Below are 26,853 nucleotides of genomic sequence, written 5' to 3' on the forward strand. Positions count from 1 at the left end.
TATCCCAGCTGACTACGGGCGAAAGGCGGGGTACACCCTGGACAAGTCGCCAGGTCATCACAGGGCTGACACATAGACTACCATTCACACCTATGGTCAATTTAGAGTCTCATCTCATCTCATTATCTCTAGCCGCTTTATCCTTTTACAGGGTCGCAGACAAGCTGGAGCCTATCCCAGCTGACTACGGGCGAAAGGCGGGGTACACCCTGGACAAGTCGCCAGGTCATCACAGGGCTGACACATAGACGCAGACAACCATTCACATTCACACCTCCGGTCAATTTAGAGTCACCAGTTAACCTAACCTGCATGTCTTTGGACTGTGGGGGAAACCGGAGCACCCGGAGGAAACCCGAATGGACACAGGGAGAACATGCAAACTCCGCACAGAAAGGCCCTCGCCGGCCACGAGGCTCGAACCCGGACCTTCTTGCTGTGAGGCGACAGCGCTAACCACTACACCACATGTGAAACACTCTGTGTAGGCACCACGGGTGCACACTTGATGAAGTGCACTTCCTTCATTTGGGATGATTTGGGATGCAGCCTGTGGTCTGGTTCACTATCACTGAAGGACGAAAGACGGAGGGAGAGCGGGATGGAATGTGAAGGATATGATTTTCCACAGATGTGGTCTCAATCCAGCATTCCGGGTGTTTTGAGGCGAGAAGGTGACAGCAAAGAGATGCTGATGATCAAATGATGCTCACGTCGGAGGCGCCTTGCGGTTGGTACCGGCGGACTGCGACGACCGTTCCTGCGCATGCGCGAGTGGCGTGTTTGCTGCTGATGCGAGCTGAGCTGCTCTGAAGCCTTCAGGGGAAACGGCAGGACTGTTGTGGGGCGCTTTTTTTCCTTTTCCAAATATATATATATCCGTTTTCCTTGCGGATATGGACGCGCGTAGGCATTTTTTACGGATTTTTGTGGAAATATTGTGGAATTCCTGACGAAAAGGCTTTTTAATATCCGAATGAAGGAATAATGGGATTTTTGTTCGACATTTAAAAACAAGCTAAAGGAGCTAACAGCAGCACAGGTGGATTATTCCGCGCGCGCGTGTGTGCGTTTCCTCACACATCCGGCCCTGAGGGGAAAATAAACATCTGCCGACTCATTATTATTATTATTATTATTATTATTATTATCGAAGAAAACGAACAAACGACTGACTGAAAGCTCGATTTTTGTCAAGGAGACACTAAATTCTCCGTGTCTTCCTTGTCGTTTTGCTTCTCAGTCAGGGAGGAAGGGATGCTGTTAGCTGTAGCTTCCCTCAGCTAACCGGCTAGCCTTCACAGCGTTAGCACTTTAAATCCCCAAATCTCGCTAATTTACAGATTTGTGGTTTACACAAAGCTGCAGATAAGCGCATAAATCCGGTTAATGTTTCCTATTAATACGTACTATCGAGTTTAAATCGAAAGGAGGAGTGATTTTTGTGGTGGTTTTTTTTTTCCAGCCAAGTGAAAGAAGCTAGAAGCTATTCTGAGCTGGAATGTCATGCTGGTTTGACTACTGAGGCACTTTGTGTGAAAAATCATATTAAGTCTTAACAAGCCTATTTATCATCTTTTTTTTTTTTTTCCTCCTAGGTGGTTTTAGCCAGCTGTGAGAACTGTAGGATTTGCAGGAACTTTGTGGTATTCCATGGTTGTGTATATAATTCACAATTTCCATTTAAATCTGAACAGATGTTTAATAGACTACATTTCATGTCATGTTCTTACACAAACTTAGATTTCTTAACTGATTCGGGCGATAATGAACCACAGGGAAACACTAAATATGTTCTTAAAGTACGATTCTTTCATTTCAGTTCAACATCACACTATTATAACAACGTACCACGTTTCTATTTATCCGAAAACAGATAATCCTGTTTTATAATTTTCAGACGGTATCGTGGATCAAGGCAATCTAGAATTAAAAAAACCCCTGTAGATTGTGTGTAAACCCAAAACGTTACCAAAACCCTTTCTGATTTTCATCTGGAGCAGGATTTCGTAAATTAGCTCGAGTTAAAACATGGCGATACTGTCGTGAAACAAACTTGGAACTTCTATCTTGGAAGTTAGACCGAGGCAGTTAGTTTATTTATCCTCAAATACACAGCTGCACATGGATCTCAGGAACATTATTGCTGTTGGCACTTTGACGAAAAGTGGACATGAATTAACTCGGAATTCCAAACGTTATTGCTCGGTGGAGTTTTAATAAAAGGAGATACCTCCTGGAGTGTTTCAGCATTACAGAAGAGGAACGGCGCTCCTAAATGGAGCAGGTTCTCTCCAGCCCGCGAGGTCGTTCCGACTGGGGATCTGACCAGAATTCTCTTGGATTTCTCCTTTTGGATAACGACGAGGTCGCTGCTGACAGCGGCCATGAAAAGCCAGAGAGACATCAGAGGCGAGAGCCTGGTATTGTGTCTCTAAGCTTTGATGAGATATTTCAGGACAGCTCTTTGAATCTCGATGAATTATTTCGGGCATCTCGGTATACTGGATTAGACCAGGCGTATCCATGGGAGCGTAGTTCGGACTGTGTCGGTCCGTCATGGGATAAACAGCAGTCTCTGCCACAGAAACTGGCTGAAGGGGACTGCTGTGAAATGCCACACGATGTCGTCACAGCAGATCTCATCAGTTTTAATTCCAGTACGCCCAGTCCCACACATGGTTGCACATCTATGCAGGCTGTGGACATTTTGCAACCCGTCGATACGGCTTGCCCTTTAGACGACCTCATAGGCCAGCTTCCCCTGGATCCTGTGCTGGACCAGACACACTCTCTGACCCAGCCTGCTCAGAGGACTAGCGTAGTTGAGGAAAGTCAAGACTCGCATTGGATAAAAGATTTGACCTCTTCACAAACTACATCTGAGAAAGTGACCGACCTCTTGTGTGCAAATTTGCAAGATCTTACTGAGGAAAGCTCAAGTAAAACTGCGTCCTATAATTTTGAGACTTCACTACTTGAGGGATTGGTCCCTTCGCCCTTCATCTACGATTTGTCATCTTCACCCCTCTGTTCTGTTTCCCACCCTGACACCTCAGATAAACTCTCACCAAAGTTGTTTTGGGAGTCACCTGTTCAGCCATGTGATGGCAGCCATGCTATCCTCCTCCAGACAGTTGAGACTACAAGTGCAGGATTGTCTTCAGAAAAAGAACTCGATATACCTTCAGTTAGTAATATGATCTCCGAGGTCCAGTCTAGGCCACCGTCACCTGCGGGTCTGTTAGCATCGAGCGAACCGTCTGTACGAGAGAGAACGTCAGCTGAATCGGATTTGGAGGCCAAACCTGGGATAGCGACTGATGGTCCACTTGAGGGCAGCTCTCTAGGCCTAACTGATGAATGTCCACACGAGGATGAGACGATTGTAGAAATGGAGAGCGACATCCCACTTAACCTTGTGGTGCAGGAACTTGAATCTGATTTTGCTCAAGCAGTTCTGTTGTCGTCACTTACTTTCAAACCTGAGCAAACGACTCCAGTGGAGTCCACATCAACCTCTCCGGTCTCATTTTCTCATCAGACTGACTTCTCTCCAGAGTCTAGTAATGATGTGCCTTGTGTGAATACACATGGTTCTGAGTTTGACGCTGACTTGAACGAAAACTCAAACCTGTCTGCAATATGTGGCTCACATTTCGATGGCATCCATAACCCAAAATCACTTGCCTGTGGCAAAGAAATTATTCTCGATACCTTTCCTGCTTTGGAGAAAGAACCGCCTCTTGTTTCTCCTTCAGTTTGCCTTAACCTTGAGGCAAATGCAGAGACTGACACAATCTCACATGACTCTGAATCTCAAACGCACACCTCATCAGAAATAGAAAGTAAACACAATCTTTCAGAGAGCGCTAACTTGCCTGAGGACACGGGCAAAGAACTGACAATCAACATGCCTGGTGTCGACACGGTAGACAAAGTCATGCATGCACTTGCTGCTGTGGATACACACCACCTTTTGCACATTCAGGAAGTGGCATCTGTTCACACATCAGTGAGTGGTACAGCTCGGTACTGCCAGGATCCGAATGGCTGTACAGCTGAGATAAACCAGCGACCAAACACGCAGGATGAACTGGAGAGCGTTTGCTTTGGCACCCATAACTATACACTTGAAAAGTGTGCAACTCCAAAGGACATTCATGCAATATCTGATGATCTTCAGGACCCACGCACACTGACAGAGCCATCTGATGGCAGTGTGAATACACACACGCCTGACTCAACACCTGTTTCCAAGGAAAGCAAACCTTCGTGTGCAATGTTACCTGCCCCAGGAAGCCAAAAAGCTGAAGTCTGGTGTGTGCAAGAGGGGGAAAAGGAAGGCAGGGATGGTGAACCTGATGATGTAACCCATGCCTCTGAGAGTGTTCCCGGCTCTTTAGACTCCGCCCTTCTCTCAGGGACAGATGGTCCGTTCAGTCAAGTGGGCATGGCCATGGAGCAGGAAAGGGGAGAGGCTACATCAAGACTCAGTCAGTCAGCTGACCTGAGGGTAGATGGAGCAGCTGATCTACCTGACCAACTTACACAAGCAGACTTGTCTCCGGTAGCAGAGCCACAGGTAACCTCGCTCAGAAATGAGTCTCCCAGTGGAATACGTCCACCTCTGATGGAGGACGTTGTTGCTCCTGACGGTCCCAACAATGCCGAAATGACTCTGGAGTTATGCGTGAACTCGGATATGATCCAGGATGGGAATGTAGGTGCCGGCGCGCTTCCAGCAGCAGGCATTCCTCAGGATGAGGACCCCTCGGCCCTGCGGGCAGTTTTCCAAGCTCTCGATCAGGACGGAGACGGGTTTGTCCGCATCGAGGAGTTTATGGAATTCGCCACGGCGTACGGAGTGGAACAGGTGATGTAGCTTACTTTGTTTTATAGATGTTTACATACACCAGCTTTGGTGAGAACCAGTATTCTCGTCTCCCCCTGTAGTTTTTTTATTGTTTGCTTTAATTGGCGTGTTTGTATATTTAGATAAGCTAGAAGGACTTTTGAGTTAACAGATTAGAAAAAGCTGCAAGGGTAAGTGTGTGGTTGTCTTAAACACAAAGTAAAGAGATCAGAGCAAAATGCATCTCTCTCTCACACACTCTGTTTTAAATTTTCTGCTCGTCACACAAGGAGAGTACCGTTGTGGTTAACTGATTTTCACCTCATTTACCTTTTTCACATGTACGATTTCCATCCAGAGAGGTTTGTGTGTGGTTTTTTTTTTTCCTCCCCCTTTTCCCCCCCTTCGGTTACAATACACCCGGTGAAACTTGAGCTCAGTGATACCTGAGAAGCGTGAATGTATTATTCACACCCTTAAAGAATTAAATCGGTGGTTCTTTCTCTGGTTCTCTGTCACACTCCTATGGTCTCACTCTCACATACACACACACACACACACACACACACACACACGTTGAAGTGGTTTCGCTGTTCCTTGACCTCAGTTGTTAATTGTTACTTATACATAGTGTTAATTAGTTGCTTGGATTATTATGGCTTGTTAGCCTTGTGTGTCTCAGTGTTGCTTTGCTTCTTTCCCCAGGATCCTTTTAGTGCTGGTTAGTAGGATATAATAATCATAACAATTGCTCTCTCTTTGTGTGTGTGTGTGTGTGTGTGTGTGTGTGTTAGCTTACATAATGGTACATCTATATCCGTTTCAAAGAACATTGCCACCTTTTTATCACTCGACATTTTTTGCGAAGAACAAACAAACAAAACCACACTGTCGCTGTAACTAGAGAATCAGTTCTTTCCACAGTGGCTATCAGTGTCGTGTGATGGATAGCATGATGGGATTGTTTCCTGTAAGAAGGATATGAGTGGTGCTACCGTCAAACACGGCCCTGATATTGACCCATAGAAGACCAAAGTCCTTCTGAGCATGATAGGTTTGTTATCTTGCTACCCTAACATCATCCTTCGTTTCTTGGAAGTGTTCTCCATTTGAAACACAAGCCTCTGCAGTACTGGTGTCTAGCAGAAGGCTGTCATTTGTTATCGTGTTCTCCGGGTATCAGTCGGAGACAGGTTTCACTGAAGGGTGTCGATAAATTGTCGAACTTGGCCTGATTTTGATAATCTGCTGCAAAATGTGTTCATATAATTTATCCAGTAACTAACTCATGAGCTCAAACGAGGGGTAATTGAGCAAGAAAAACTATCGGAGCTGAGAACCAGTGGGTATTTTTATTTATTTTAGAGATCATTAGTGAAGACATGGTGGGCTCAATTTTAAATCCTTCATTTTGGAAGTCCAATAAATTGCAGTCCAGGGGTGGACTAATCCTAAATCTACTAAAGCTCAGTGTGCTGCTCAGTCCCATGTTTTGGTTATCTGGAATCCTGATTGACTCGACTAGCGTAATGTAATTAAGTATAGTGAGATCGTTAGCAAGGTAAACGCTTTAATACAGACCACAAACAGAAACGTTCAGGTAGTCAGGCTTCTGTACAGGTCACTCAAGTTCTTCCACTCCAGCTTTGGCAAACCATGTCTTGACGGAGCTCGCTTTGTGCATAAAGCAGTGTCCTGTTGGAACAGGCTTGAGTCCCTTCAATCCAGTGAAGGCCAACAACTTGCTGAATTCCCCACCCCAAGGGCGCAAAGATGAGAATCATGATCTTTCTTGGGATGAAGATCTTCCGTGATCATGGAAAAAAAACCTGTAAATCTCGGAATCACTTGTCTGAAACGGAACCACCATTCTGAAATGGAAAACAGGTTTTTGCCGGTATACAGTTTCAGAACCTGAGAAATTCAATCCATGTAGCTATAGATCAGCCTTTCTCAACCCTGGGGGTGCCGTCTGGCTTCGTTAGGGGTGCCATCAAAAGATTTATATATTCTAACGTTGAAATAAATAAAATGAATTAAAATTCCAAAAAACGATAGTTACACCAATGCAGATCATCGCCGCCTCATGCATCCTCAAAATTTTGTCTCACGGCCTCCTTTTCCATGTCACAACGTCACTGCCGGGGTCAGCATGACTGCGTGTATTTTATATGGGGGTGCCTTGAGAATTTGCATACTTCTGAAGGGTGCTGTGACTGAAAAAAGCAGACCCTCCAGGATTTCGCGATGTTGCGATTTGCAACTTCAATGCAAATTCAACCAATCCCCGTGAATTCAGGGCGGTGTTGCAATTGTATCCAATCACCGCAACTTTCCCGCAAATTTGACCAATCGTTGGAGTCGTCTTGAGGTGACGTCGACAAACTACCTTCCGCCTTACTTCCAGTGTTGCCAGGTTGGGCGGTTTCAAGTGCATTTTGGCAGGTTTTGAACATATTTTGGCCTGGAGAACATCAGCAGTATGTGGCAACACTGCTTACTTCCGTGTATACGTTCAAGAGAAGCAGCATGTGCGAGTCAGTGTTTATATAGGCTTAAGTTCTGTTACTGAAAGTGTGTTATGTTCACAGTGAAGGACTGTGTGCACTTTACATTATTTTTTACTTAATACAAGAAATTAATGGATGCCAACATTTTTGCCAAAATGGCATTTTATTTTCCATTGTTTAGGCAGCTTCAGCATCATACTGTGAGATTCTGTTCAAATTGTTTTTTTTCTTCTATGAAGCCTGAGCCATTTATTTTATTAGTTTATAATTATTGTTTAATTTAGTCTTCAGGAGAGACTGCCTGCACACAGTACTAGTATTAATTTTTTTTTTTCTTACATGAAAGCTGAGGCATTTATATTATATTTTAAGGTAACTTCATGTTGTGCTGTGAGGTTCTCTGCACTTTAACTTTTGAACCAACAGGTGCATTTGGATAAGTAAAGCCTATTTTTCTGCATTTTTGTAGTCCTGGTAATCTTTTATATTGGTAAAGTTGTTTATAGGACCATTTCTCAGTGTCTTTGTTTTTTTAATCAATAGTTTTTCAGTAATAACTTATCACTCAATTTTATTCACAAAAAGAGAAAATCGCAACAATTTCTCGCAACTTTCACTTCCTCCCGCAATTTAATCGCAAAAAAAAAAAACCCTAAAAACCACCAACTTTTATCGCAATTTTTTGGAAAACCCCCCGCAACATCAGAAATTTTAGCCCGCAGCAATCACAAAAAAGGCCCGCGAAATCCTGGGGGGACTGAAAAAGGTTGAGAAACGCTGCTATAGATGACTTGCAACCACGTGATCAAAATGTGCTACGTCGTGAACTCGGACGGCAGCCGCTGAAAGCATGTCTGTAAACAATGCTGAATTTTCTCAGTATTACCACGATTTAAACCATCAAGCGAAGATTCAAAACAAAGAGAAGATGGATATGTGATTTTTGACCCGTGTTATTTTAAAAAGTCGGACTTTTTTCTGAAGATGAGACGTTTCTACTGACCATCGAGTACCCAGATATCACGTTCTGTGTGGTTCAGCTGCCAAAGAATCAAGTCCGACCTTGGACGAAACGTAGCCCATGTTCTGAGTAGGGATGGCGAAAACTAAAAAAAAATCTTGACCGACCACCGAGCCTCATTAGCCGGTTAAAGTCGGTTAACCTATGAGTTTATTACAGGGATGCAAACGGCGCACCTTTTTCACGGCTCGTGCAGATTCGATTTTTTTTTTTAGGGGGGGCGTTGGAGTGTCTGAATAATTTCATCAGAGTAAATTCTGTATTAAAATTACTACATAAGCAAATGCCGTTACAGTCCATGAAAAAGTCGGCATCTGCGCCTTTAGTTTGTGTGGAGAGATATGATCTGCAATAACATGCATTGTTGGCTACAGACCGAAACATACTTTCAGAATGCACTGGCCAAGGCAGGACTAAACTCAGAAAAAAACAGAAATAAAAAAAACAGAATAGTAATTTGTAAGCTAAAAAGCCTGTCTACACTTTTTTCTTTAGCCGAGTGGCAGCTGTGTTCAACTGGGGCGGGACATGACTGAATGGGTGTTTCTGATTTGTCAGCTGTCTTTAACTGGGGCGGGAGGGCGGGACATGACTGAATGGGTGTTTCTGATTTGTCAGCTGTCGTCCTTACACCGCATGGCACGCCCCAAGCGTTTACAACACAGAATTGCAGGTTCTCCGCTCCAAAATCAGCAGCTTCAAAACGATTTTTTTTTTTCACGACAACCAAAATAAATTTAACCGGTTGACGTTGATTTGGTCAACCACCGGTCAAACGGTCATCGGTTAACATCCCTAGTTCTGAGTGGGCGCCCAGTCTGGATTGTTTCTATCGTATAATTTTGCTGGCGCTCCTAGAAGCGAAATGGTAACACGCGTGTTAAAATTATAATGACCGAGCAAACCACAACAAGAGAACGCTCATTTTATAGCAAAATTCTAGCACCACGAAACAAAATTCTTCCATGATATTACCAAGAAAGCTTTTGAATCTCGCCTGAGCTAAAATGATTACTGCAAACACGAGCTGTTTTGGTTTGAACCTCTGTTAGAGCAGCCGTGCTCGTTTCCTCGCCCTCTTTCCGAATCATGGACGCAATTCTAAAAAAATCAGAACGTGCAATGGTCACGAGCACTGTTGTGACCACAACCATATACAGCTTTGCTAAAAGAACGCTTAAAGCAGTGGGGAAACAAAGAGTTGCGCACGCGTGATTGTGTTTTGTATGGAATGTCGCTTGAGCCTGCATTTGGATATCCACCAACATGGCCGACATCCGGGTTTCTATTTTGCTTTGACGTCACTTGCAAGTCAAAGATACGTGTTTTTTTTTTTTTTTTATGTGCTGAAAGAAATCACGTTTCGGTTGTCATCAAACTATCAACATGTTGTAAATGACACGAGGGCTTATGGTCAGTATGCACGCTGATTTGGATAAAAAAGACATCAAGCGATTATAAGCGAGAACGCCTCACCCCGGAAAATACAAAGCGGCTCACAGTGGTGATATTGAGGCTTGGTTTGGGTGACTCCTGCTGAAGTGGTCTCCCGTTTTGTTTGTTTCTTCATCAGTTATCAGTTCATGTTCTTTGCCGTTTTTGTGAATTTATGGTGACGTTTCGTCATACACGATGTCTTTATTTCAAAGTCTATAATTATGTGGAAATAAAATATCTTATTGCTCAAGTTTAGTTTTTATGGATTTCAGAACTCCAAAACTGTATCGTCGATACATGGAAACTTTTCCCATTTCTTATTATCCCCCGCCACGAAGCGTGCAAGGGGATAGAGGAATGGAGCCCGTCCGTCCGTTTCAATCTGGACAAGTTTTCTCAGAAACCACATAAGCTACGTCAATGAAACTTGGCATGCTCGTACTACTGAAAAAAAGCTGGGTAGCGTTTTACAAAGGCGTCCTCGCACTTGCATCATAAGTCAGTATTATAAGGGCTTATAAGGCTGTAAGTGTTCGTAAAATGCTCGTGGCGGTGGATAGTGATGACCATGTCATCTTGTTACAGAAAGTGGAGGGGTTTGGGGGACGGAATTGGCAATTTTCTGAAACGGAAAATCATCCCCTCCCCCCAGTATTTCTAAATTTCCTAACTAGTTAGCCTGGTCTGGCAAACAAAACATGGGACAAGGAAGCACACTGCACTGCAGATTTTACTTACCTCGTGAATAAATCTACAGTCTCTTGTCTTGTTGTTGCTGTTGGTACGTGTTTAAGTTTTTATGGCTTGTTTTCGTTGACATTTTCTACCTGAAAAACTACAGATACTTGAGGGACATTTTAACCAGTAGTTTCTAATTTTCTGACACTACATGGAGATGATGCTCAGTGACTGTGTTAATCAACAAGCTCATCAGCTGTTTTGTTTTTTAATTTTTACTGCTTCGCTTTTACTGCCTCTAAGTGCCGTTTCCTCAGAATCGTACATGTTTGTGTGCGTTCTCATGGTTATATTTAACGAGAGCGTGTCCACGCCTCTCTCATTGTACTATGCAGCATTTGTGTTTGTGGCTTGATGGGAGGATTTGGTACAGGAAGTCTGCCTGTTTTTGTCAGCTGAAAAATGCTGATGTGAACAGAGAAAAGATTAGATTGGCAGGATGAGAGAAGCCGAGAGTGAATGGAGAGCTCGAGCGAGGTTTGGATCTGCCATTCGTCATTGTTTTTTGTTTCGGGATAACCTCAGTTTAGCCTCCAGAGCCATCTTGTTTCGTCGGGTTTACCAAAATAGCAGGGCTAAATAGCAGGTTCCTCTAAAGCTCAGTAACACATTAAGTAATGTCAGAGTAAAACTTGAAAATGCTGGCTCAGTGGTTAAGGCTTTGAACAGCAGATCAGAAGCCGAGTACAAATCCCAGCGTTGCCAGGCTGACCCATTGGGCTCTTTTGAAGATGATCATTAGCCCTCAACTGCTCTCTACTTTGGATAAAAGTGCCAACCAGTGTTGGAGTCGAGTCATTAAACCTCAAGTCCCTGGTGTTCAAGTCCGAGTCATTAAAAAAAAATTTCAAGTCGAGTCCGAGAACAACGCGCCATTTGACGGTGGCTGTTTCAGCGCTGTTAACATTAGTTTGTTCCTGAACAGGTGAATGTGCTTCTCTTTATCAGGGAGTGTGAAGTATTCTGTCAGAGATGGTTGGGAGATGGATGGAAGCGCAGAAGGTGTGTTGTATTAATGCAAGTGAAGACAGGTACACAATCCAGAACGGCAGGCAAAATCGTAAAACGGTGAAACAGGCAGTAGGTCGAGCAAGGCACAAACAGGCTATCGTAGACTCGGCAGAATCAAAGGTGAGAAACAGGAAATCGGGGATCAGGAAACCAAACAAGAAAATAGGGCTCGGTAATGTGTCGGCAAGGCAACTAAGTACTTCGTAAAGTAAGTGCGTTTTCACAGTTTTTATATCGGCGCGCTGATTGCGCCTTAGACGCTGTTTACACATACCCGGGTATTTTTAAAAACGCATATTTTCTAAACTCCGTTTTCCAAAATAATTTCGTGCACACAGCTGCGTTTTTTAAAAAAAATTACGTTTATATTGATCCGCATAAATACGCTGTCAAGAGCTGTTAAACTACGCCAAGACTGTCGGTGGCAGCGTTAGAAGAATGACAATTCCACACAAGCCAATCAGAAGCCTCATCGAGAACCGCCGACACGAACGTCTTCCTGTTCCTTTCAAAGAAGAGAACATGGCGCCAGGGTCGTTTGTTTGGACCGACAGCGAAGTGGAGTTACTTCTTAAAGTTGCGCAGGACTACAAGGCTACTAAAGCACAACAAAATATTGACAGGAGTGAGGATCGCGACATTCTGAAATTTTCCTGCCATTCCTCCGGGACGACAACGCCATTCTCGAAATTCTCCCACCAGATAGCAGTCCGTCCAGGTCGAACCCAAAATCGCTGGCGGTGGTACGGTCGGGCTCTTATGGTCACCAGAAGCTCCGCAGTTGCTGCCCTCTGAGCCCTAATGCGTCTCTGCTGGTCAATGAGCTTTATTCTCAAAAGCAAACAGGCGAATATAGCTCTTAATAACAGAAATGCTGCTACTCTGAGTGTTTCCATGCTTGCCATATGTACAATGGTCGCTCTTTTGTGGCGCGAAGATTGCCTAAAACTCGGTTTTGGTCTCTTTGCACACAAACACAAAACGGAGTTTTCAAAAAATCTCCACTTTTGCCGGGGTTTTTAGAAAGAATCGTTTTCAGAGGAAAAAACTCCGTTTGTGTATAAACGAAAGGCACAAACGAAGGCAAAGGTCTGCGTTTTTAAAAATACCTGGGTATGTGTAAATGGCGCCTTAATCCTGTGCAGGTGCGAGTCGTTTACGGCGCGTACAAGAGTCCACTTGGTGCGCGCGCTGTCTGAAGAGTCTATCTGATGCACGGGCCAGGGCGCACAGGTGTGACACACTTCCAAGAAATTCGTATAAAAATTTAATGTCTATAAATGTTACACCAAATTTATGATGGCGTGTTACAAAAAATAAAGTCCAAATCCTGGACTCGACTACTACAAGCCTGGCGCCAACCAACTATAACTGCAAAAGAAAAATGTTCCACTACAAAAATGGCTGACGTTCTAGTCAAGGTGCACTACTGCCGCTTTTCCACTACAAACGCGGCTGAGTCGGGCTGAGCCGAGTCGGGCTGAGCGGGGCTGTTGGAGTTGCATTTCGACTACAACCGCGCTGAACCGTGCTGGCTGGAAGTGGGTGGACACATTGGGTGGAGTTAGCGAAAGTGGGTGGACGTCAGGTGATGTCGTTAAGCAGCGCAAACAGTGACATCAGTGAGCTTTTAAGCAGTAGTCTCACGACCCGAATAGTAAACAATAAACATGGAGGACATGGAGTCGTTAGTGTTGCTGGTCTTGGTGCTGTGGCTTGTTGTCACCGACAACGCGGACAGATACTGGCAAGAGCGTATAGATGAGGCGAGGCGCATAAGGCTTCAGAAATTCTCGTAATTCTTCTCCTTCCGGGTTTGCGGTGTTTACAGATCCCAGCGCGCTCGCGGGGCGTGTGTGGGCATGTGAGGACACTCCTCCTCACCAATCAGTGCACAGGGGAGTGTCTGCTCACGCCCCCAACCTCACTCGGCACGGCTTGGCTCGCTTCAGCCCCACTCCAAAACGGTGCGAGTTTTAGGGGCTAAGCAGGGCTGAAGCGAGCTGAGTCGTGCTGGTTTTTGGTAGTCGAAACACGAGCCGTGTCGGGCTGAAGTGAGCTGAAGCGAGCTGAAGTGAGCTGAAAAAGGGTAGTGGAAAAGGGCCATACTAGAGTTTGGGACAGCACCAGGATTTCAGCTTCTCGTCATCAATGCGGCTTCGGCCAAACTATACGCCTGGTAGCCCAGTCGTCACGATTGTTCATGTTAGTTCAGAGAGACTCTGAGCCCTAGTGTCCCTCAGTAGTGTGTCTCAAAATGTGTCTGGAGGGCAGCCCCTTCTCAGATAACCACGTGAAGGGCGCCATAGTACCAGCTGACTTGCAGGAAGGTCAGGGTGGCGATAGCAATGACCAACAAGGCAGGGCTCTACGTTAACTTTGAGACATGGGAAATCTGGTTGCCCGAACTCAGAACATGGTTGCCCAAATATTACATACTTTTTTTCCTTTGAATATGTAGAAATCTGGTTGCCCGAACTCTGAATACCAGCTGGGAATAACAGTTCTTTGCCTTTTCACCTCATACAGTTTCTTTGAATCCACTGATGAGCTTGATTGTTTTCTTTTTCTTCTCTTCCTTGTCTTTGTTTATTTTAAAACCAAATTTCTCCAAACCAGACATAATGCCAAAGTTTGTGACCTTTAATGTTTATTTTATTTTTTTATTTATTATTCAACCTTCTCAGACGCTGTCTGTATCAACAAGCATTGACACCCCCAAAATGCACTTGAAACCGCCCAATCTGGCAACACTGGAGGTAAGGCGGAAGGTAGTTTGTCGACGTCACCTCAAGACGACGCTAACGATTGGGCAAATTTGCGGGAAAGTTGCGGTGATTGGATATAATTGTAACACCGCCCTGAATTCGCGGGGATTGGTTGAATTTGCGTTGAAGTTGCAAATCGCAACATCCTGGAGGGTCTGAATAGAACACTGAATATGCACTACGCGGTAATTATTAGCAATGGGAAACTGCATTGCGAGCCCGCGATGTGCAAATGTGAATTCCGCTAGTTGTTGAACATCCCGTAATGATAACATGGACGCGGTCTTTCCGAGTCAAACAATCGCAAATCGTGATGGAATTTCATCATAATATGAATGAATAAACATCGTTTTTCACGCAAGTTGACATATTTGGGTAGTTGCCCGATCGGGCAAGCATTTGTGAGAGTCTGGTTGTCCGAATTTATTGAATGGTTGCCCCGGGCAATCGGGCTACTGTTAATGTCGAGCCCTGCAAGGCCAAGCCTCCTGTAGCCAATCTTGTCCAAGATACGGTGGATGTCACCGTCCAGCTCCGAATTGGTGATGTGATGTCTCTCGCGCTGATCTTAAGTACCCTACGGAGCATGCGTGTCTCGGTGCCATTTAGGGATTTCTCCAGCGCAGCTGTGAGGGTCCAGCCCTTGCAACCATAAAACAGATTTGATAGTAGCTGAGAAGAAACGAAGATTTGATCGCCAAACATCCGTCATGCTTTCCAAGCTCGGCCTTTCCTGATCTTAACATCCGTCTCGTTCAAGAGCATTGAATCGTTCACGAAACAGGAATACGGTTTATTCAAGTCAAAGACTACCATTTCAGCTTAAATAGACCGAGAATCAAACTGAAAGCCATCAGATGTCCTCCTTGTTGTTAATCATATATCAGTTGGACATCAGATTTATTGCTTCTTTAGCTACAAGATGAGAGGAGATGAAAGCTACCAGTTTAGCACTGTTTGTTATTAATATGGATAACAATGAGTTGAATCAACTCCCATCATAACTTCACCATTGGGGAAGCCATGGCCTCATGGTTAGAGACGCAGCTTTGGGACCAAAAGGTTGCCGGTTTGATTCCCTGGACCAGCAGGAATGGCTGAAGTGCCCTTGTGCAAGGCACCCAACCCCCAACTGCTCTTGATTAAATGTCATTAACGAGCTAGTCAGTCACTGTCTTCGCGATGAGCACGTCATAAACCCGTCCTTTAATACGCATATGTTTTGTCTTTCCTGCTGCTCAGGGCCATGTCTTTTATATCACAGCTTTAAAATAGCAGTCTGAAACGTTTCAGATTCAGGATTTACCAGCAGAGTTATTTATACGTGACGATAATTTGTGTGGAATCTCACAATACCTGGCGCTGATATCACTCGCCCATGATTTGCGCTTACGTGTGCACAAGCGTGTTTGTGCGTTGAATTTGCTGATGCTGATGTCCTGCAATAGTGCGGTTGTAAAGAGCGTATGACTGCAGGATGATCGGTTTTAACATTAACACTCCTGAACACATTAACTCGTTAAACAGCGTGCGGTCTCTCTTGTGCACCAAGCGGCTTTTAACCCCAGCTGATTGTTTTAAGCGTCGCGAGGCAGATTTGTGTGCGTCTGGACAGTTTGTCTTATCGCTACAGGGTTATCAGGTTATATAAATGAGTGAGTTTGCTTAGAAATCATTATCCTTTTTTCTGTCTTGCATAATGTGAACAGGTTTACTCGAAGAGGAGAATATGTAGGACAACCCTAAACCCCCCCTGACCAACTAATCCCTCCCCCCAAGTGTCAAGGTTTCTTTTTTTTTTGGGGGGGGGGGGACAAATACAAGAACGGATTGCTAATTGTTAGTTTTAAAGGGCTGATGACACGAACATGACTCTATGCAATTTCTTAAATAAACTATACAACATGGCAAACGTTAGATTTCTGTTATTACGTGAAAAGAAGCTGTTACGCGAATATCTAACTTTTAATTGCACAGCGCAAGAAAACTGGGTCCGTGGCTTGCGGCCATGTTGTGACGTCAGCGGAAGAACACGCTGCGGTTCACTGGCTGTTCTACTCAATGGAAATGGCGCATGAAAACGCCGGTGAACTCTCTAGTGCTAGCTCTTCAACAACCAAATACTGGTACTTTATGCAGTGATCATGATGGAATGATTTTATCTGATTTTAAATAAATGAGATTGATGATAATGTGAATGTTCACAACTAGTACATACAAACTCTGCAGCTTCTGATTCAGCTGCTGCGTCATACTCCGCAAAAACATCAGCAAGAACCTACAATATAAATGGAAATGCAATACACTAAGCTCAAATGACTTTTGGAAAGTATAATTTCTAAATTTTTTCTACATATTCTTGAAGTCGGTCATCGGGGTACTTGCTACCGTTCCCTAACAACGCATGGCAAAGGGTAAAGTGTAGTGTTGCTACGAGTACTTGCTAAAGCCTCCGGTGGAAGATCCTCGATGTGCTGATAAGACATACAGTTCTATATAACACACAAGTGTCACGATAATCACCAAACAGATGCAAATTGTTAAAATACCTAATTTTTAAGCAATCGTGTATTGATCTCTTCCGAATAGAATCTATGATAGCCTACCCTCTTTACCCTTTGCCTCTCGTTGCTAGGCGGCAGTTGCATGAAAGCCACAAGCTTTCACAAGCAAATACATGACTGATATCACACCGACTTTATGATTACATTTATGATTATCATGAATGTGTACTCTATGAGCGCTCTGGAACGAGTCACTTCCAAGATGGCCGCGCAGACCGCATGGTTACTATTTTTAGCATCATGTCGGAGCACTCTATAGCTCTACGTACCTTTATCTTATGTCGTTTCTCAACACGTTCTGACAGGAGGACTGTCTTTGGAGGAATCGGCTTGTCCCAGGCGACTGCTGGATCCGGCATAGCTACTAGTAGACCCCCTCCGGAATACTGTAGGCACTGCTGATGGTAGTAACACACGTTTGTGCTGAACTGAACACCCAAGAGATTCTTTTAAGCTGGGAAGGGTGTCAAAACAATCCAAATCGAAGTGTTCAGAGCACAGGACGGATGTTGGTGAGGGCTCCCACTTGTCACGAGTGCGCCTGACTTGCTTCACCCACTTCGCATGCAGCTCGGGATCTCTGGGAAACTTGAATAAACTTCCCATCCTTGTGGGTTTTGGAGCAAAAGCCGGCAACACAACGCGAAGGCATAATAACTATATATATATATACTGTCTAATAAAAATACTAATAATGATAAACTGAACACCTGCCACAACAACAAACTGGTAAGTTAGGAGGAAGGTTCTTTTGCTGACGTCATATAGCTCCTCCTCCTCTTTCGTCTCCTGGGTGCTGCAGCCCCGTCAAATTTGCCCAAATAGCCGCGTTTTTTATCGTAACTTGTAAAATAGGCGCCTTCGTGAATTAATATATGGATCATCGGGAATTACTTATGTTATAAAACATCGCCAAAGATGTCAAAAACGTGTCATCAGCACTTTAAGACGCTTGTTTTATGAACACAGGACCTGCGTTTGTTTCTTCTCCCTCTCTGCTTACAAATATGGACAAGTTTCTGTGGCATAGTGAAGAAGCATGAATTAAAACACGCAAACAGTATTGCTTTTTAAGAAACGTCTTAACTCCAAGCTGTGAGCCGTACGTATTTTTCGTCACGTGATCATTTGTCATGTTTTAGTAGTAATTGTGCCAAGCTTGTTCATTAGACTCATGTTGGAACAACCAGTGCTGTCGGAATGAAGGAACAATAAGGGTTACTTTATTCTTGGGTTTCAGTCACTTGACTTTTTTTTCTTAGCGATTTCACTTCCGGTAAAACTGCTGGTGGTCTAGCGAACCAAAAACTGCTGCCGTAGTGCAAACATCTAGCAATAACTTCTCAGATTACGCTTGTAATGTAGAAGCCACTGCTGGCTTTATTCAGAAGATTGCTATGTGCAATGGAATCGACCCCTACAGTCTGCGAAAGAAGGATTTGTCATACAATCTCAAAAACTACCCTTCAGTCGAGTTCCCTGATGTTTCGAACTATCTGGTGTTGCAGACGCCCTTCTACACCGCAAAACAGATGAAAGTGTGGAAGAGTATGGAGGCTTACAACTTTTTTTTTTTTGTATGTGGCTGGGAAAGGACCTCGCTATCAAGTCACTGCCGAATTAATCTTTTGTTTTTTTGCCCGTGTAAGTAGTTTTTTTTTTTTTTTTAAGCTTTTCGTTCGCGTCTTTACAACGAAGCGCTGCAAGTTGAAGTGTAAACAAACAACAGTTGGCTTGATTCTCACTTGTGTTGGCTCTTATCTCTCAGCTAAATCATTCACAAAGATCATCAGAAACCCCTTTAAAGACCCGGATCTTAGTTCAACAAGACGGAGAAGTGATCACGGCGCATTGTAACTGTACGGCTGGGGAAGAATTTTGTCGCGACCTTCATGCGTATGGACTTTGTAAGGAGTAAACAAAGAAATAGCTGGGGACTTTAGCGCTTCGTGACTAAATAAAGCACCATAAAATAACGAGACATAGCGAGAAAAGTACTTGGAAAACACTAAGGACAGAGCTGAGAGGGAGATAGAAACCTTTCACCAAGTGATCACTGCAAACTCGAGCACGCTTTGACTCGGCTCCCTTCGATTTCAGTGAGGGGTTCGAAAGCCACCTTTCTCGACGTCTTTTTGTGAAATCCTGTGTTCGTTCGCCCTTTATTAGTTCACGGGGAACCCTGAAGAAACTTTGATCAGTTTCACAGTTTGATCGATTAAGGGTGTATTCAGACCAGGATAGTTCGATAGTTCACTTGCTTTGGTCCGAACCAAATGTTTTTTTTTAATTTTTTCATTTTGGTGCGGTTCACTTTCACACTGTACGTTTTAGTAAGCGGACCAAAATCTGTCAACAAAGCCACGCGCCCTGAGGTCGTTCAGCTATTGGTCAGAGACGACACGCGCACAAAGCGTTAAGTTCAAAAGTAGTCATGGAGGCTTTCTGTGCTGTTATTCTTTTTAATGTCATCAAAGCTATATGTTTTTTCCAGTTTTTACTGTTTTCACAATTGTGCGATTACTATGCTGTTGTACAAGTAATTTATCAACGACGACAAAGGGCAAGGCGGCTACGGAGGATAGCGCTGATGAGCGCACATCATGTTGTGACAGTTCTGGCTCTTCACGCAATAGATGACTTTCTTTTTTGCGTCGCTAGTACCGCCACTTTTTGAAAGAATGATTTTAATGTAGGTCTGACGGAGTTTCTTCACTTTTAGCCGACATTGTTCTGGGGAGCGCGTGAACCCCTTCTCCTTCATTTTCTCACTGAATACAGCAAACACGTCGGCATTTTTGTGTGTTCTCTCCAAAAGTTCAGATATGTGGACATCTGCCCATATATCCACAAGGGTACGCGTTTCTTCCTCGGCCCACGTTTGCCCCCTACTCATTTTTTGTACTCTGTAGTCTAGCCTACCACTGGTCTGAATGACTGAACGACTGTTGTAAGGTTCCCTTGACAACCGAAACAGTGTTTGCACTTTGCAGTGGAGTGTCAAGACTCTGTTTCCCCACAATGCTCGACAAACGACGGAAGCTCCCGAGGTACAAAAAAGCAAAACTGTCGGATTAGGTCCGGTCTGCTTTCACACCTCCAAAAGATCCGCACCAGGGTTCCTTTGGTCCGGCCCGAGTCCGACCTTGCAGCTCAGTCTCGGTCCGCTTGTTTGGTCCGGACCAGAGTTCGGTGGTTTGTATTCAGACCAACCCAAAAGGTCCGGACCAAGGGAAGTTTGGTTCGTTTGGGCCGGACCAAACAACGTAGGTGTGAATACGCCATAAAACAACGCAAGCATAAAGCGTTTTTCATGCCAGCAATGAACCTTTCCCAGACTGAGCTTTGGTAGACCACCAGCTAAAGTTTTGAATAACTAATGAGGCGGATGTGATGTCACGTGAAACCCAAGAATATAGAAGGTAATTTAACCTCTTGGAGAAGGAGGCTCTTCTTCCGTTCTCTGATTACAGCCACGCCCCAAAATCCAGCTAAGCATTCTGAGCAGTAATTGGACAGGGATTTCATCTCTGCAACGCACGAATGAAAATTGAACGGAGAACTCCATTTACCCCGGACATTGAGATGTTTAATTCTCAAAAAGAATGGTTATAGAAGCAGCTTTAGGACCAAAAGGTTGCTGGTTCGAGTCCCTGGACTGGTAGGAATGGCTGACGTGCCCTTGAGCAAGGCATCTAACCCCCAACTGCCCCCCAGGCTGCTCTGGGTATGTTGTACATGGCTCTGGATAAGAGCGTCTGCTAAATGCCTGCAACATAATGTAACTAGTACACTGTCAATAGGGGTGCAGTGGGAGTCCATTTCTGTTCCCCAGGGTTTATTATCGGACCTCGAGGTAACTTTGTGTTCCTTTTTAGGGCCGAAAAGGTGCATGTATGTTCCCGAGCGTTATATAAAAGGTACAAATAAGTACCTTAGAGGGTACAACTGTTTCCGGTTGAGAGTATGTCGTGTGCATTCTGGCTGCCGCTTCTCACTGGAGCTTTTTTTTTTTTTTCATTCTCATCTCATTATCTCTAGCCGCTTTATCCTGTTCTACAGGGTCGCAGGCAAGCTGGAGCCTATCCCAGCTGACTACGGGCGAAAGGCGGGGTACACCCTGGACAAGTCGCCAGGTCATCACAGGGCTGACACATAGACAGACAACCATTCACACCTACGGTCAATTTAGAGTCACCAGTTAACCTAACCTGCATGTCTTTGGACTGTGGGGGAAACCCATGCAGACACGGGGAGAACATGCAAACTCCGCACAGAAAGGCCCTCACCGGCCACGGGGCTTGAACCCGGACCTTCTTGCTGTGAGGCTAACCACTACACCACCGTGCCGCCCGCTTTTTTTTTTTTTTTTAATTTTCTCTCCTTTTTAAATTTTTTCTTTTTTCTGTGTTTGATGTTTGAGTGTTTTTGTCCGCCGGTGGTGGTGTAGCTCCGGACCCAGTTTTGGGCATCGGTTCGCTCCAGGCCTTGGTTCGCTGTGGGTGATGCCTGTGTTCCCAGCTATGGACTGCAGTGAGTTCGTTGCTCATTTTAACATGGTGGTTGTTCAGCGCTCTGTGCTTTTAATGCTTGGCGTGATGTTCCAAACGATGTTGCTCGGTGGCATCGTGGCAGCTGTGCAGGCGGTTTGGGACATACCAGCGCTCTGCATGGCAGTGCTTCTGTGCTCGCTTTGTGGATCCATGGCGTGGTGTTCGAGCGATGTTGCTGGCGGCGTCACGGCGGTTTTGTGCGCCTGTTGGTGGGACTGTGGCTGCTACACCACTGGAATGATACCCTGACCTCTATTTGGTGGACTTTTTTCTGCCTATTATTGTAACGCGACCTTGGGTTTTGAGAAAGGCGCTATATAAATTGAACGTTATTATTATTACAGGCCATTACAGTGACGAGCCATTGTATTCTAAAGGTACAGGAATGTAGTTTTTCTAAGAGTGTACCCAATGCCTTTGTGACTGAATTGGCAGAAAATCCCACAGCCATGTTTCAAAATATAATTCCTAGAAGAGTGGGGTTATTTTGGCAGCAAATAAGGCAAACAGCATGGGATTGAAATATTGCCCCTCCTGGTTTTGGAATGGGATGCTCAAAACTGAGGTGTCCACGTACTTTTGGCCATATAGCAAACTTCCTCCGGGCCAATTCCTCTTCCTGAACTGCTCATGCTACGTCAGAGACGCCCACGATCGATTAGCGTCGCTCTGATCAACAGCCGGAAGAGTAACCCCATCCCTCCCGCTCTGAGAGCGTGGCCCGTTTTGTTCTCTTGTACCCCTGGATACAGATGGCCGTGGCGTTGTCGGGGTTCGGGGACTCGTTTTGTTTTTCTGTTGCATCGCTCTGGAGAGCTGGCAGATTTTCAAGTGAATGTAACACCTCTAAACCCCACTTTTTTCCTTGTATAAAGCAACAATCGTTCTGTTGATTGGCCATGTGTTTTCGAAACATAGCTGATCCAAAAGGTCATAAGTTAATGGAAAATCGATAAGGTTTTCAGCCGATTTTCACGAAATCTGCCGAGACTCATCCGGAAGATCCCGAAGGGGTGCGTGACATCACGCATGTAACAATCCAGGTATCAATTTCGTTCATGTGCGCAGCAGTGGTTAGACCGGTCTCCATATTGAATCACGTTTTGGAGAGAATTCTGAGCGTGATTGGGATTCTTATATGTCGGATGAAGGAGCAGATGATTGTCAAGGATGTTCCGGAGTAGATGGTTATCTTTTCGAGCCCCCAAGACAAGAAACGGATGCCAGTTCACGACAGTCTTCCTCTGTAGCATGCGAGAGATGGACAGATAGATATGTGCAGAACGCGGTGGTAACTTTTTCATCATGTTTTCCTGAACAAAACTAAAAACAAATAGTCTTGCAATATTGCAATCTGAGAGCATTTAACACGCTTCAGTTAATTAACACTGATTATGATGATGGCGTGTGCACCAGGGCTTTACATTAACTTTTTTGCTCACCGGCCACTGTGGCTAGTAGTTTTCCCGAGTCACTAGCCATTCAGCCTTTTCACTAGCCACAATTTTGTTGCCAGGAAATCGCGTTTTTTTTCTTCACCATGATATGTTAAAGTTCGGAAGATCTAGATTTAATTATGAATGGCAGCGTATAATGTAGCACTCAAGTATTCAGTGCTGTTAAGGTAGCTGCCTATATGAAAACATGCAACCAATTCAGACAAAAATATAAACAGAGTATTCTGTTTATTGAACTCAAATTCAAGCCCCTTACAATATGAAATATCGTATAATATGAAAAATAACATTCAGTACAACTGAACTGATTCTAATATTAAAAGTCCAATTCAAAACATTTATCATTGAAAAACATTTGATGTTTTGATATGCAAGTATTATGTATATTATGTATTATCTATGAATGTGTGTGTGAGAGAGAACATGTGTAGAGAGAGACGTTAAATGTCCTCATTACATTCATCATCAGATGAGTCTGAATGGTCCATGAAAAATGGTCTTCGTGACCTGAGGCTTCCAGCATGCCGTAAGTTGATAGCTGGGGCGGGATCAACTTCTTTCCAATCGCGTGAACGTTTCTAAACAGCAGCTCCATCCTCTCCAGCTCAGCCGACTTCATGACAGCCAGGGACTGAAAGCAATGCCGTCCTGTAGTGAACCAGCCGTCTTCGCCTGTTTTGATGTTATAGTACCGATGTGTGCATTTGACTTTTCGTGGTCCTTTATAGTTTCGAGTTTAAAATTACTGGTGCCTGTCTTTGCCAGACTTTCTACAGTCTTCGCAGTACATGGTATTTTCGGTTTTGCTATGAACTAGCCAATCTCGCCCTAACTTCCATTTGTCATTGAACTGTCTTATCTTCCTATTAGCGTCTTGCTCATCTCCATGGCCGCAGCCAGCTCCGAGGCCCCCGCAGTCCGGACCTCGGTCATTTTTAAGAGCTGAAAATACATTTGTACGCTAAATATTCAACTGGATAAAAAAAAAAAAGAATAACATTAAAACGTCTCTGTAAAAAATGCATGTTAATGATGTTAAACGCTGATTCTGTCTTCTGTGTGTGTTTGGTGCGCGCGGCTCTGAGACCAAGAACACAAAAGCGAATGAGCGTGCGACTCGGGGGAGGAACGCAGTGCAGCAGACACGGGGTTTCCATGGTAACCATCAGCGCGCTTTCATCAAGCTGTTAAATTGACATTTTCGAAGCAGCGCAGTTGTAGCCTGCCTTTTGTGATTTTTAAAAATAAATCATTCGATAAGCCAAAGCAATAGAGGGGAAAGTTTCAACTTATGTTTGCCTTGGATAACTTTGCCTAAAACATGGTGGTGTATACTGATTTTTTTTTTTTTTTTTCTTCCCAGAATTTTTTTTGTGTGTAGGTGTAACGGATGCCAGATTGTTAAAGGAGTACGCCACCCCCAGGTGAAATTGAGTCAGTCCCTAGAGTTGGATGAGTGAGCCAGAGCGTTTTGTAGCCGACCCAGCCATTGCCCTGATCTAGAAACGCCCCGCTTAGCTTAGCGTAGTCGCTGTATTTTCGGCCACAGCACAGGCAAAGCACCGCTGCAGGCGCAAAGACACCACGCAGCACCTGTCAGTGTCAGCCTAGTAGCCAGTGTTGCCAGATTGGGCAGTTTCAAGTGCATTTTGGTGGGTTTTGAACATATTTTGGGCTGGAAAACGTCAGCAGTATCTGGCAACACTGCTAGTAGCAGAGAACTTAGTAGTCACGCTGGTGTATTGACGGAAGTTGAGGGTTTTCAGGTGCTGCGTGGTGTCTTTGCGCCTGCAGCGGTGCTTTGCCTGTGCTGTGGCCGAAAATAGTTCCATATATAAATTGGTCTAGTAAATCCCTTCGTGTTAATTTGCATTGATATGTGTACTTGATGTGAATGTACAGGTCATGAGAAATAATTATAAAAAATCTTGAGTTATTTGATTCACTTTTGCAACGACATGCTAGCTGGACACGCCGGATTACAGCGACTAAGCTAACCGGGGCGTTTCTAGATCAGGGCAATGGCTGGGTCGGCTACAAAACGCTTTGGCTCACTCATCCAACTCTAGGGACTGACTCAATTTCACCTGGGGGTGGCGTACTCCTTTAATGTATCTCAGTTCCATAGGCTACATGGTTAAGGTATCTTTTTGTCCTCATTGCTTGGGCCAGATCAAACCATTAAACAAGCTTAAATTATTCTTACTCTTGCCACATACATGATTGATTTTTTTTTTTCAAAACTGATGATATTCAGTTCAAACACCATTAAAAGTAATTTCAGGAATAGATCTCTTGTGTGATGTGTAATTCACCCCTCTCATTTAAATATGGCGAACATTTTGCGCATCACGGGCCTCGGTGGTTTTAAAATGCTGCTCCGGCCCTGCTCATCTCTGCTCCTTTTTTCCTGAGCAGCAGGGTTTGAAACTCCAGCGATATGCCACCACATAGTGCGCTTGTCAGTCGTCAGCAACTTTGTTGCTTCGTTCATTAACCGCAGGTTACCGCATCACTGATTTTATCTGAGACATTAACGAACGTTCTAAACAATTCTAACGTGTCAGAATGTTTATGCAGGTGCTCATGGGAGTTGTAGGCGTGTAATATTACATTGCAATGTGTTTTATTATATCCGAGGCCTTCAGAGAAAACTACAATTAAAATATATTGTCATACCACAGAATAAACCACCTGCCAAAGTGGCTAGTGGGACTAAAGTCATTACCTGCCAAAGCGGAATTTTACCCGCATTTGGCGGGTGGGCGGGTGCTAATGTAAAGCCCTGGTGTGTACACTTTTTTTTTTTTTCTTCCTGTTCAAGTGCATCAGGTATGATAAGCTCGGCTGTCACGAGTATCTAAATGTTGCTCATAATCAGGGGCTTCTCCAGGATTAGGAAGGTTGGGGGTGTTTTTCTGAAAGTAGGGGGTGTAATTTGGTTGCGACCGGGGGGTAATTAGCAATAAAAGCAGAAACCTTAAATTATAATTTCTCGTGCACTTAAGACAAAAAACAAAATGCAAATTGCTGCAATCGAGTCTTATTGCACAGAATCCATGTTTACTATATACAACAAAGATGATAAATGAGATTCAGCCGACTCTGAAGATTAATATTATGAAATATGGATATACAACTGAAAATAATATACCTTTAACAAGTTTTGATTTTACGAAATATGCAAATGTTATATTAGTGTTAGGAATCGTTTTGATTCTGTTAAAGTGCAATAAACAGGAGTTAAAAATAAGTGAAATTAAGTTACAGATGAAAGGAAATTTTCCTGTAGTTATTAGAAATGTAAATACTGTAAACGATACAAAAAATTCAATAATAATGATAGTACTGTTTTAGGTCATGTAAATCTTGGTGAAAGAGAAACTAATCGAAACTGAAAGAGTGAAAGTGGTGATCATGCTGTTACCAGTGTTTTCCCCAGAAAAAAAATGAAAGCCCTAAATTCTGGCATGCTAATACACAGATGATTGAGCGCCGACGACGCGAAAGCGAGCGCCGAAGGCGTGAAGTGAAACTTTGAAAATAGATGCTCTCAGGTGCATTTTCAGGGTCTCTGAGGGGTTTTAGATCCATGATTATAGGATAGATTTTACCAGTGTTTCAATGATTTCTGACCTTAATAGTATTAATGTACCAGTTTACACATTTGAAATTTCACCTTAAAGTTCAACATGCAAGTTAAACTGTTTTGTTCTTGATTGCTGAGGTACAGTGGGGCAAAAAAGTATTTAGTCAGTCACCAATTGTGCAAGTTCTCCCACTTAAAACGATGAGAGAGGCCTGTAATTTTCATCATAGGTATACCTCAACTATGAGAGACAAAATGAGAAAAAAAAATCCAGAAAATCACATTGTCTGTCTGATTTTTAAAGAATTTATTTGCAAACTATGGTGGAAAATAAGTATTTGGTCAATAAC

General features: G+C 43.9%; 1 protein-coding gene across 3 annotated transcripts in view; it reads left to right on the forward strand.

Annotated features, from left to right (window-relative positions):
• The first annotated feature begins 816 nt into the window (after positions 1-816).
• Positions 817-26,853, forward strand: part of rab11fip3 (RAB11 family interacting protein 3 (class II)) — a 103,256-nt gene continuing 77,219 nt past the window's right edge. For all 3 annotated transcript variants that reach the window (XR_009654702.1, XM_060921178.1, XM_060921176.1), the window contains exon 1: positions 817-4,876. Coding sequence is in view for 2 of the 3 variants with exons in the window: in XM_060921178.1 (XP_060777161.1) it covers positions 2,279-4,876 (2,598 nt within the window). In the remaining variant the exon portion in view is untranslated. The remainder of the gene's footprint in view (positions 4,877-26,853) is intronic.

This window comes from Neoarius graeffei, chromosome 5, assembly GCF_027579695.1.
Source record: "Neoarius graeffei isolate fNeoGra1 chromosome 5, fNeoGra1.pri, whole genome shotgun sequence".
NCBI classification, from domain to species: Eukaryota; Metazoa; Chordata; class Actinopteri; order Siluriformes; family Ariidae; genus Neoarius; species Neoarius graeffei.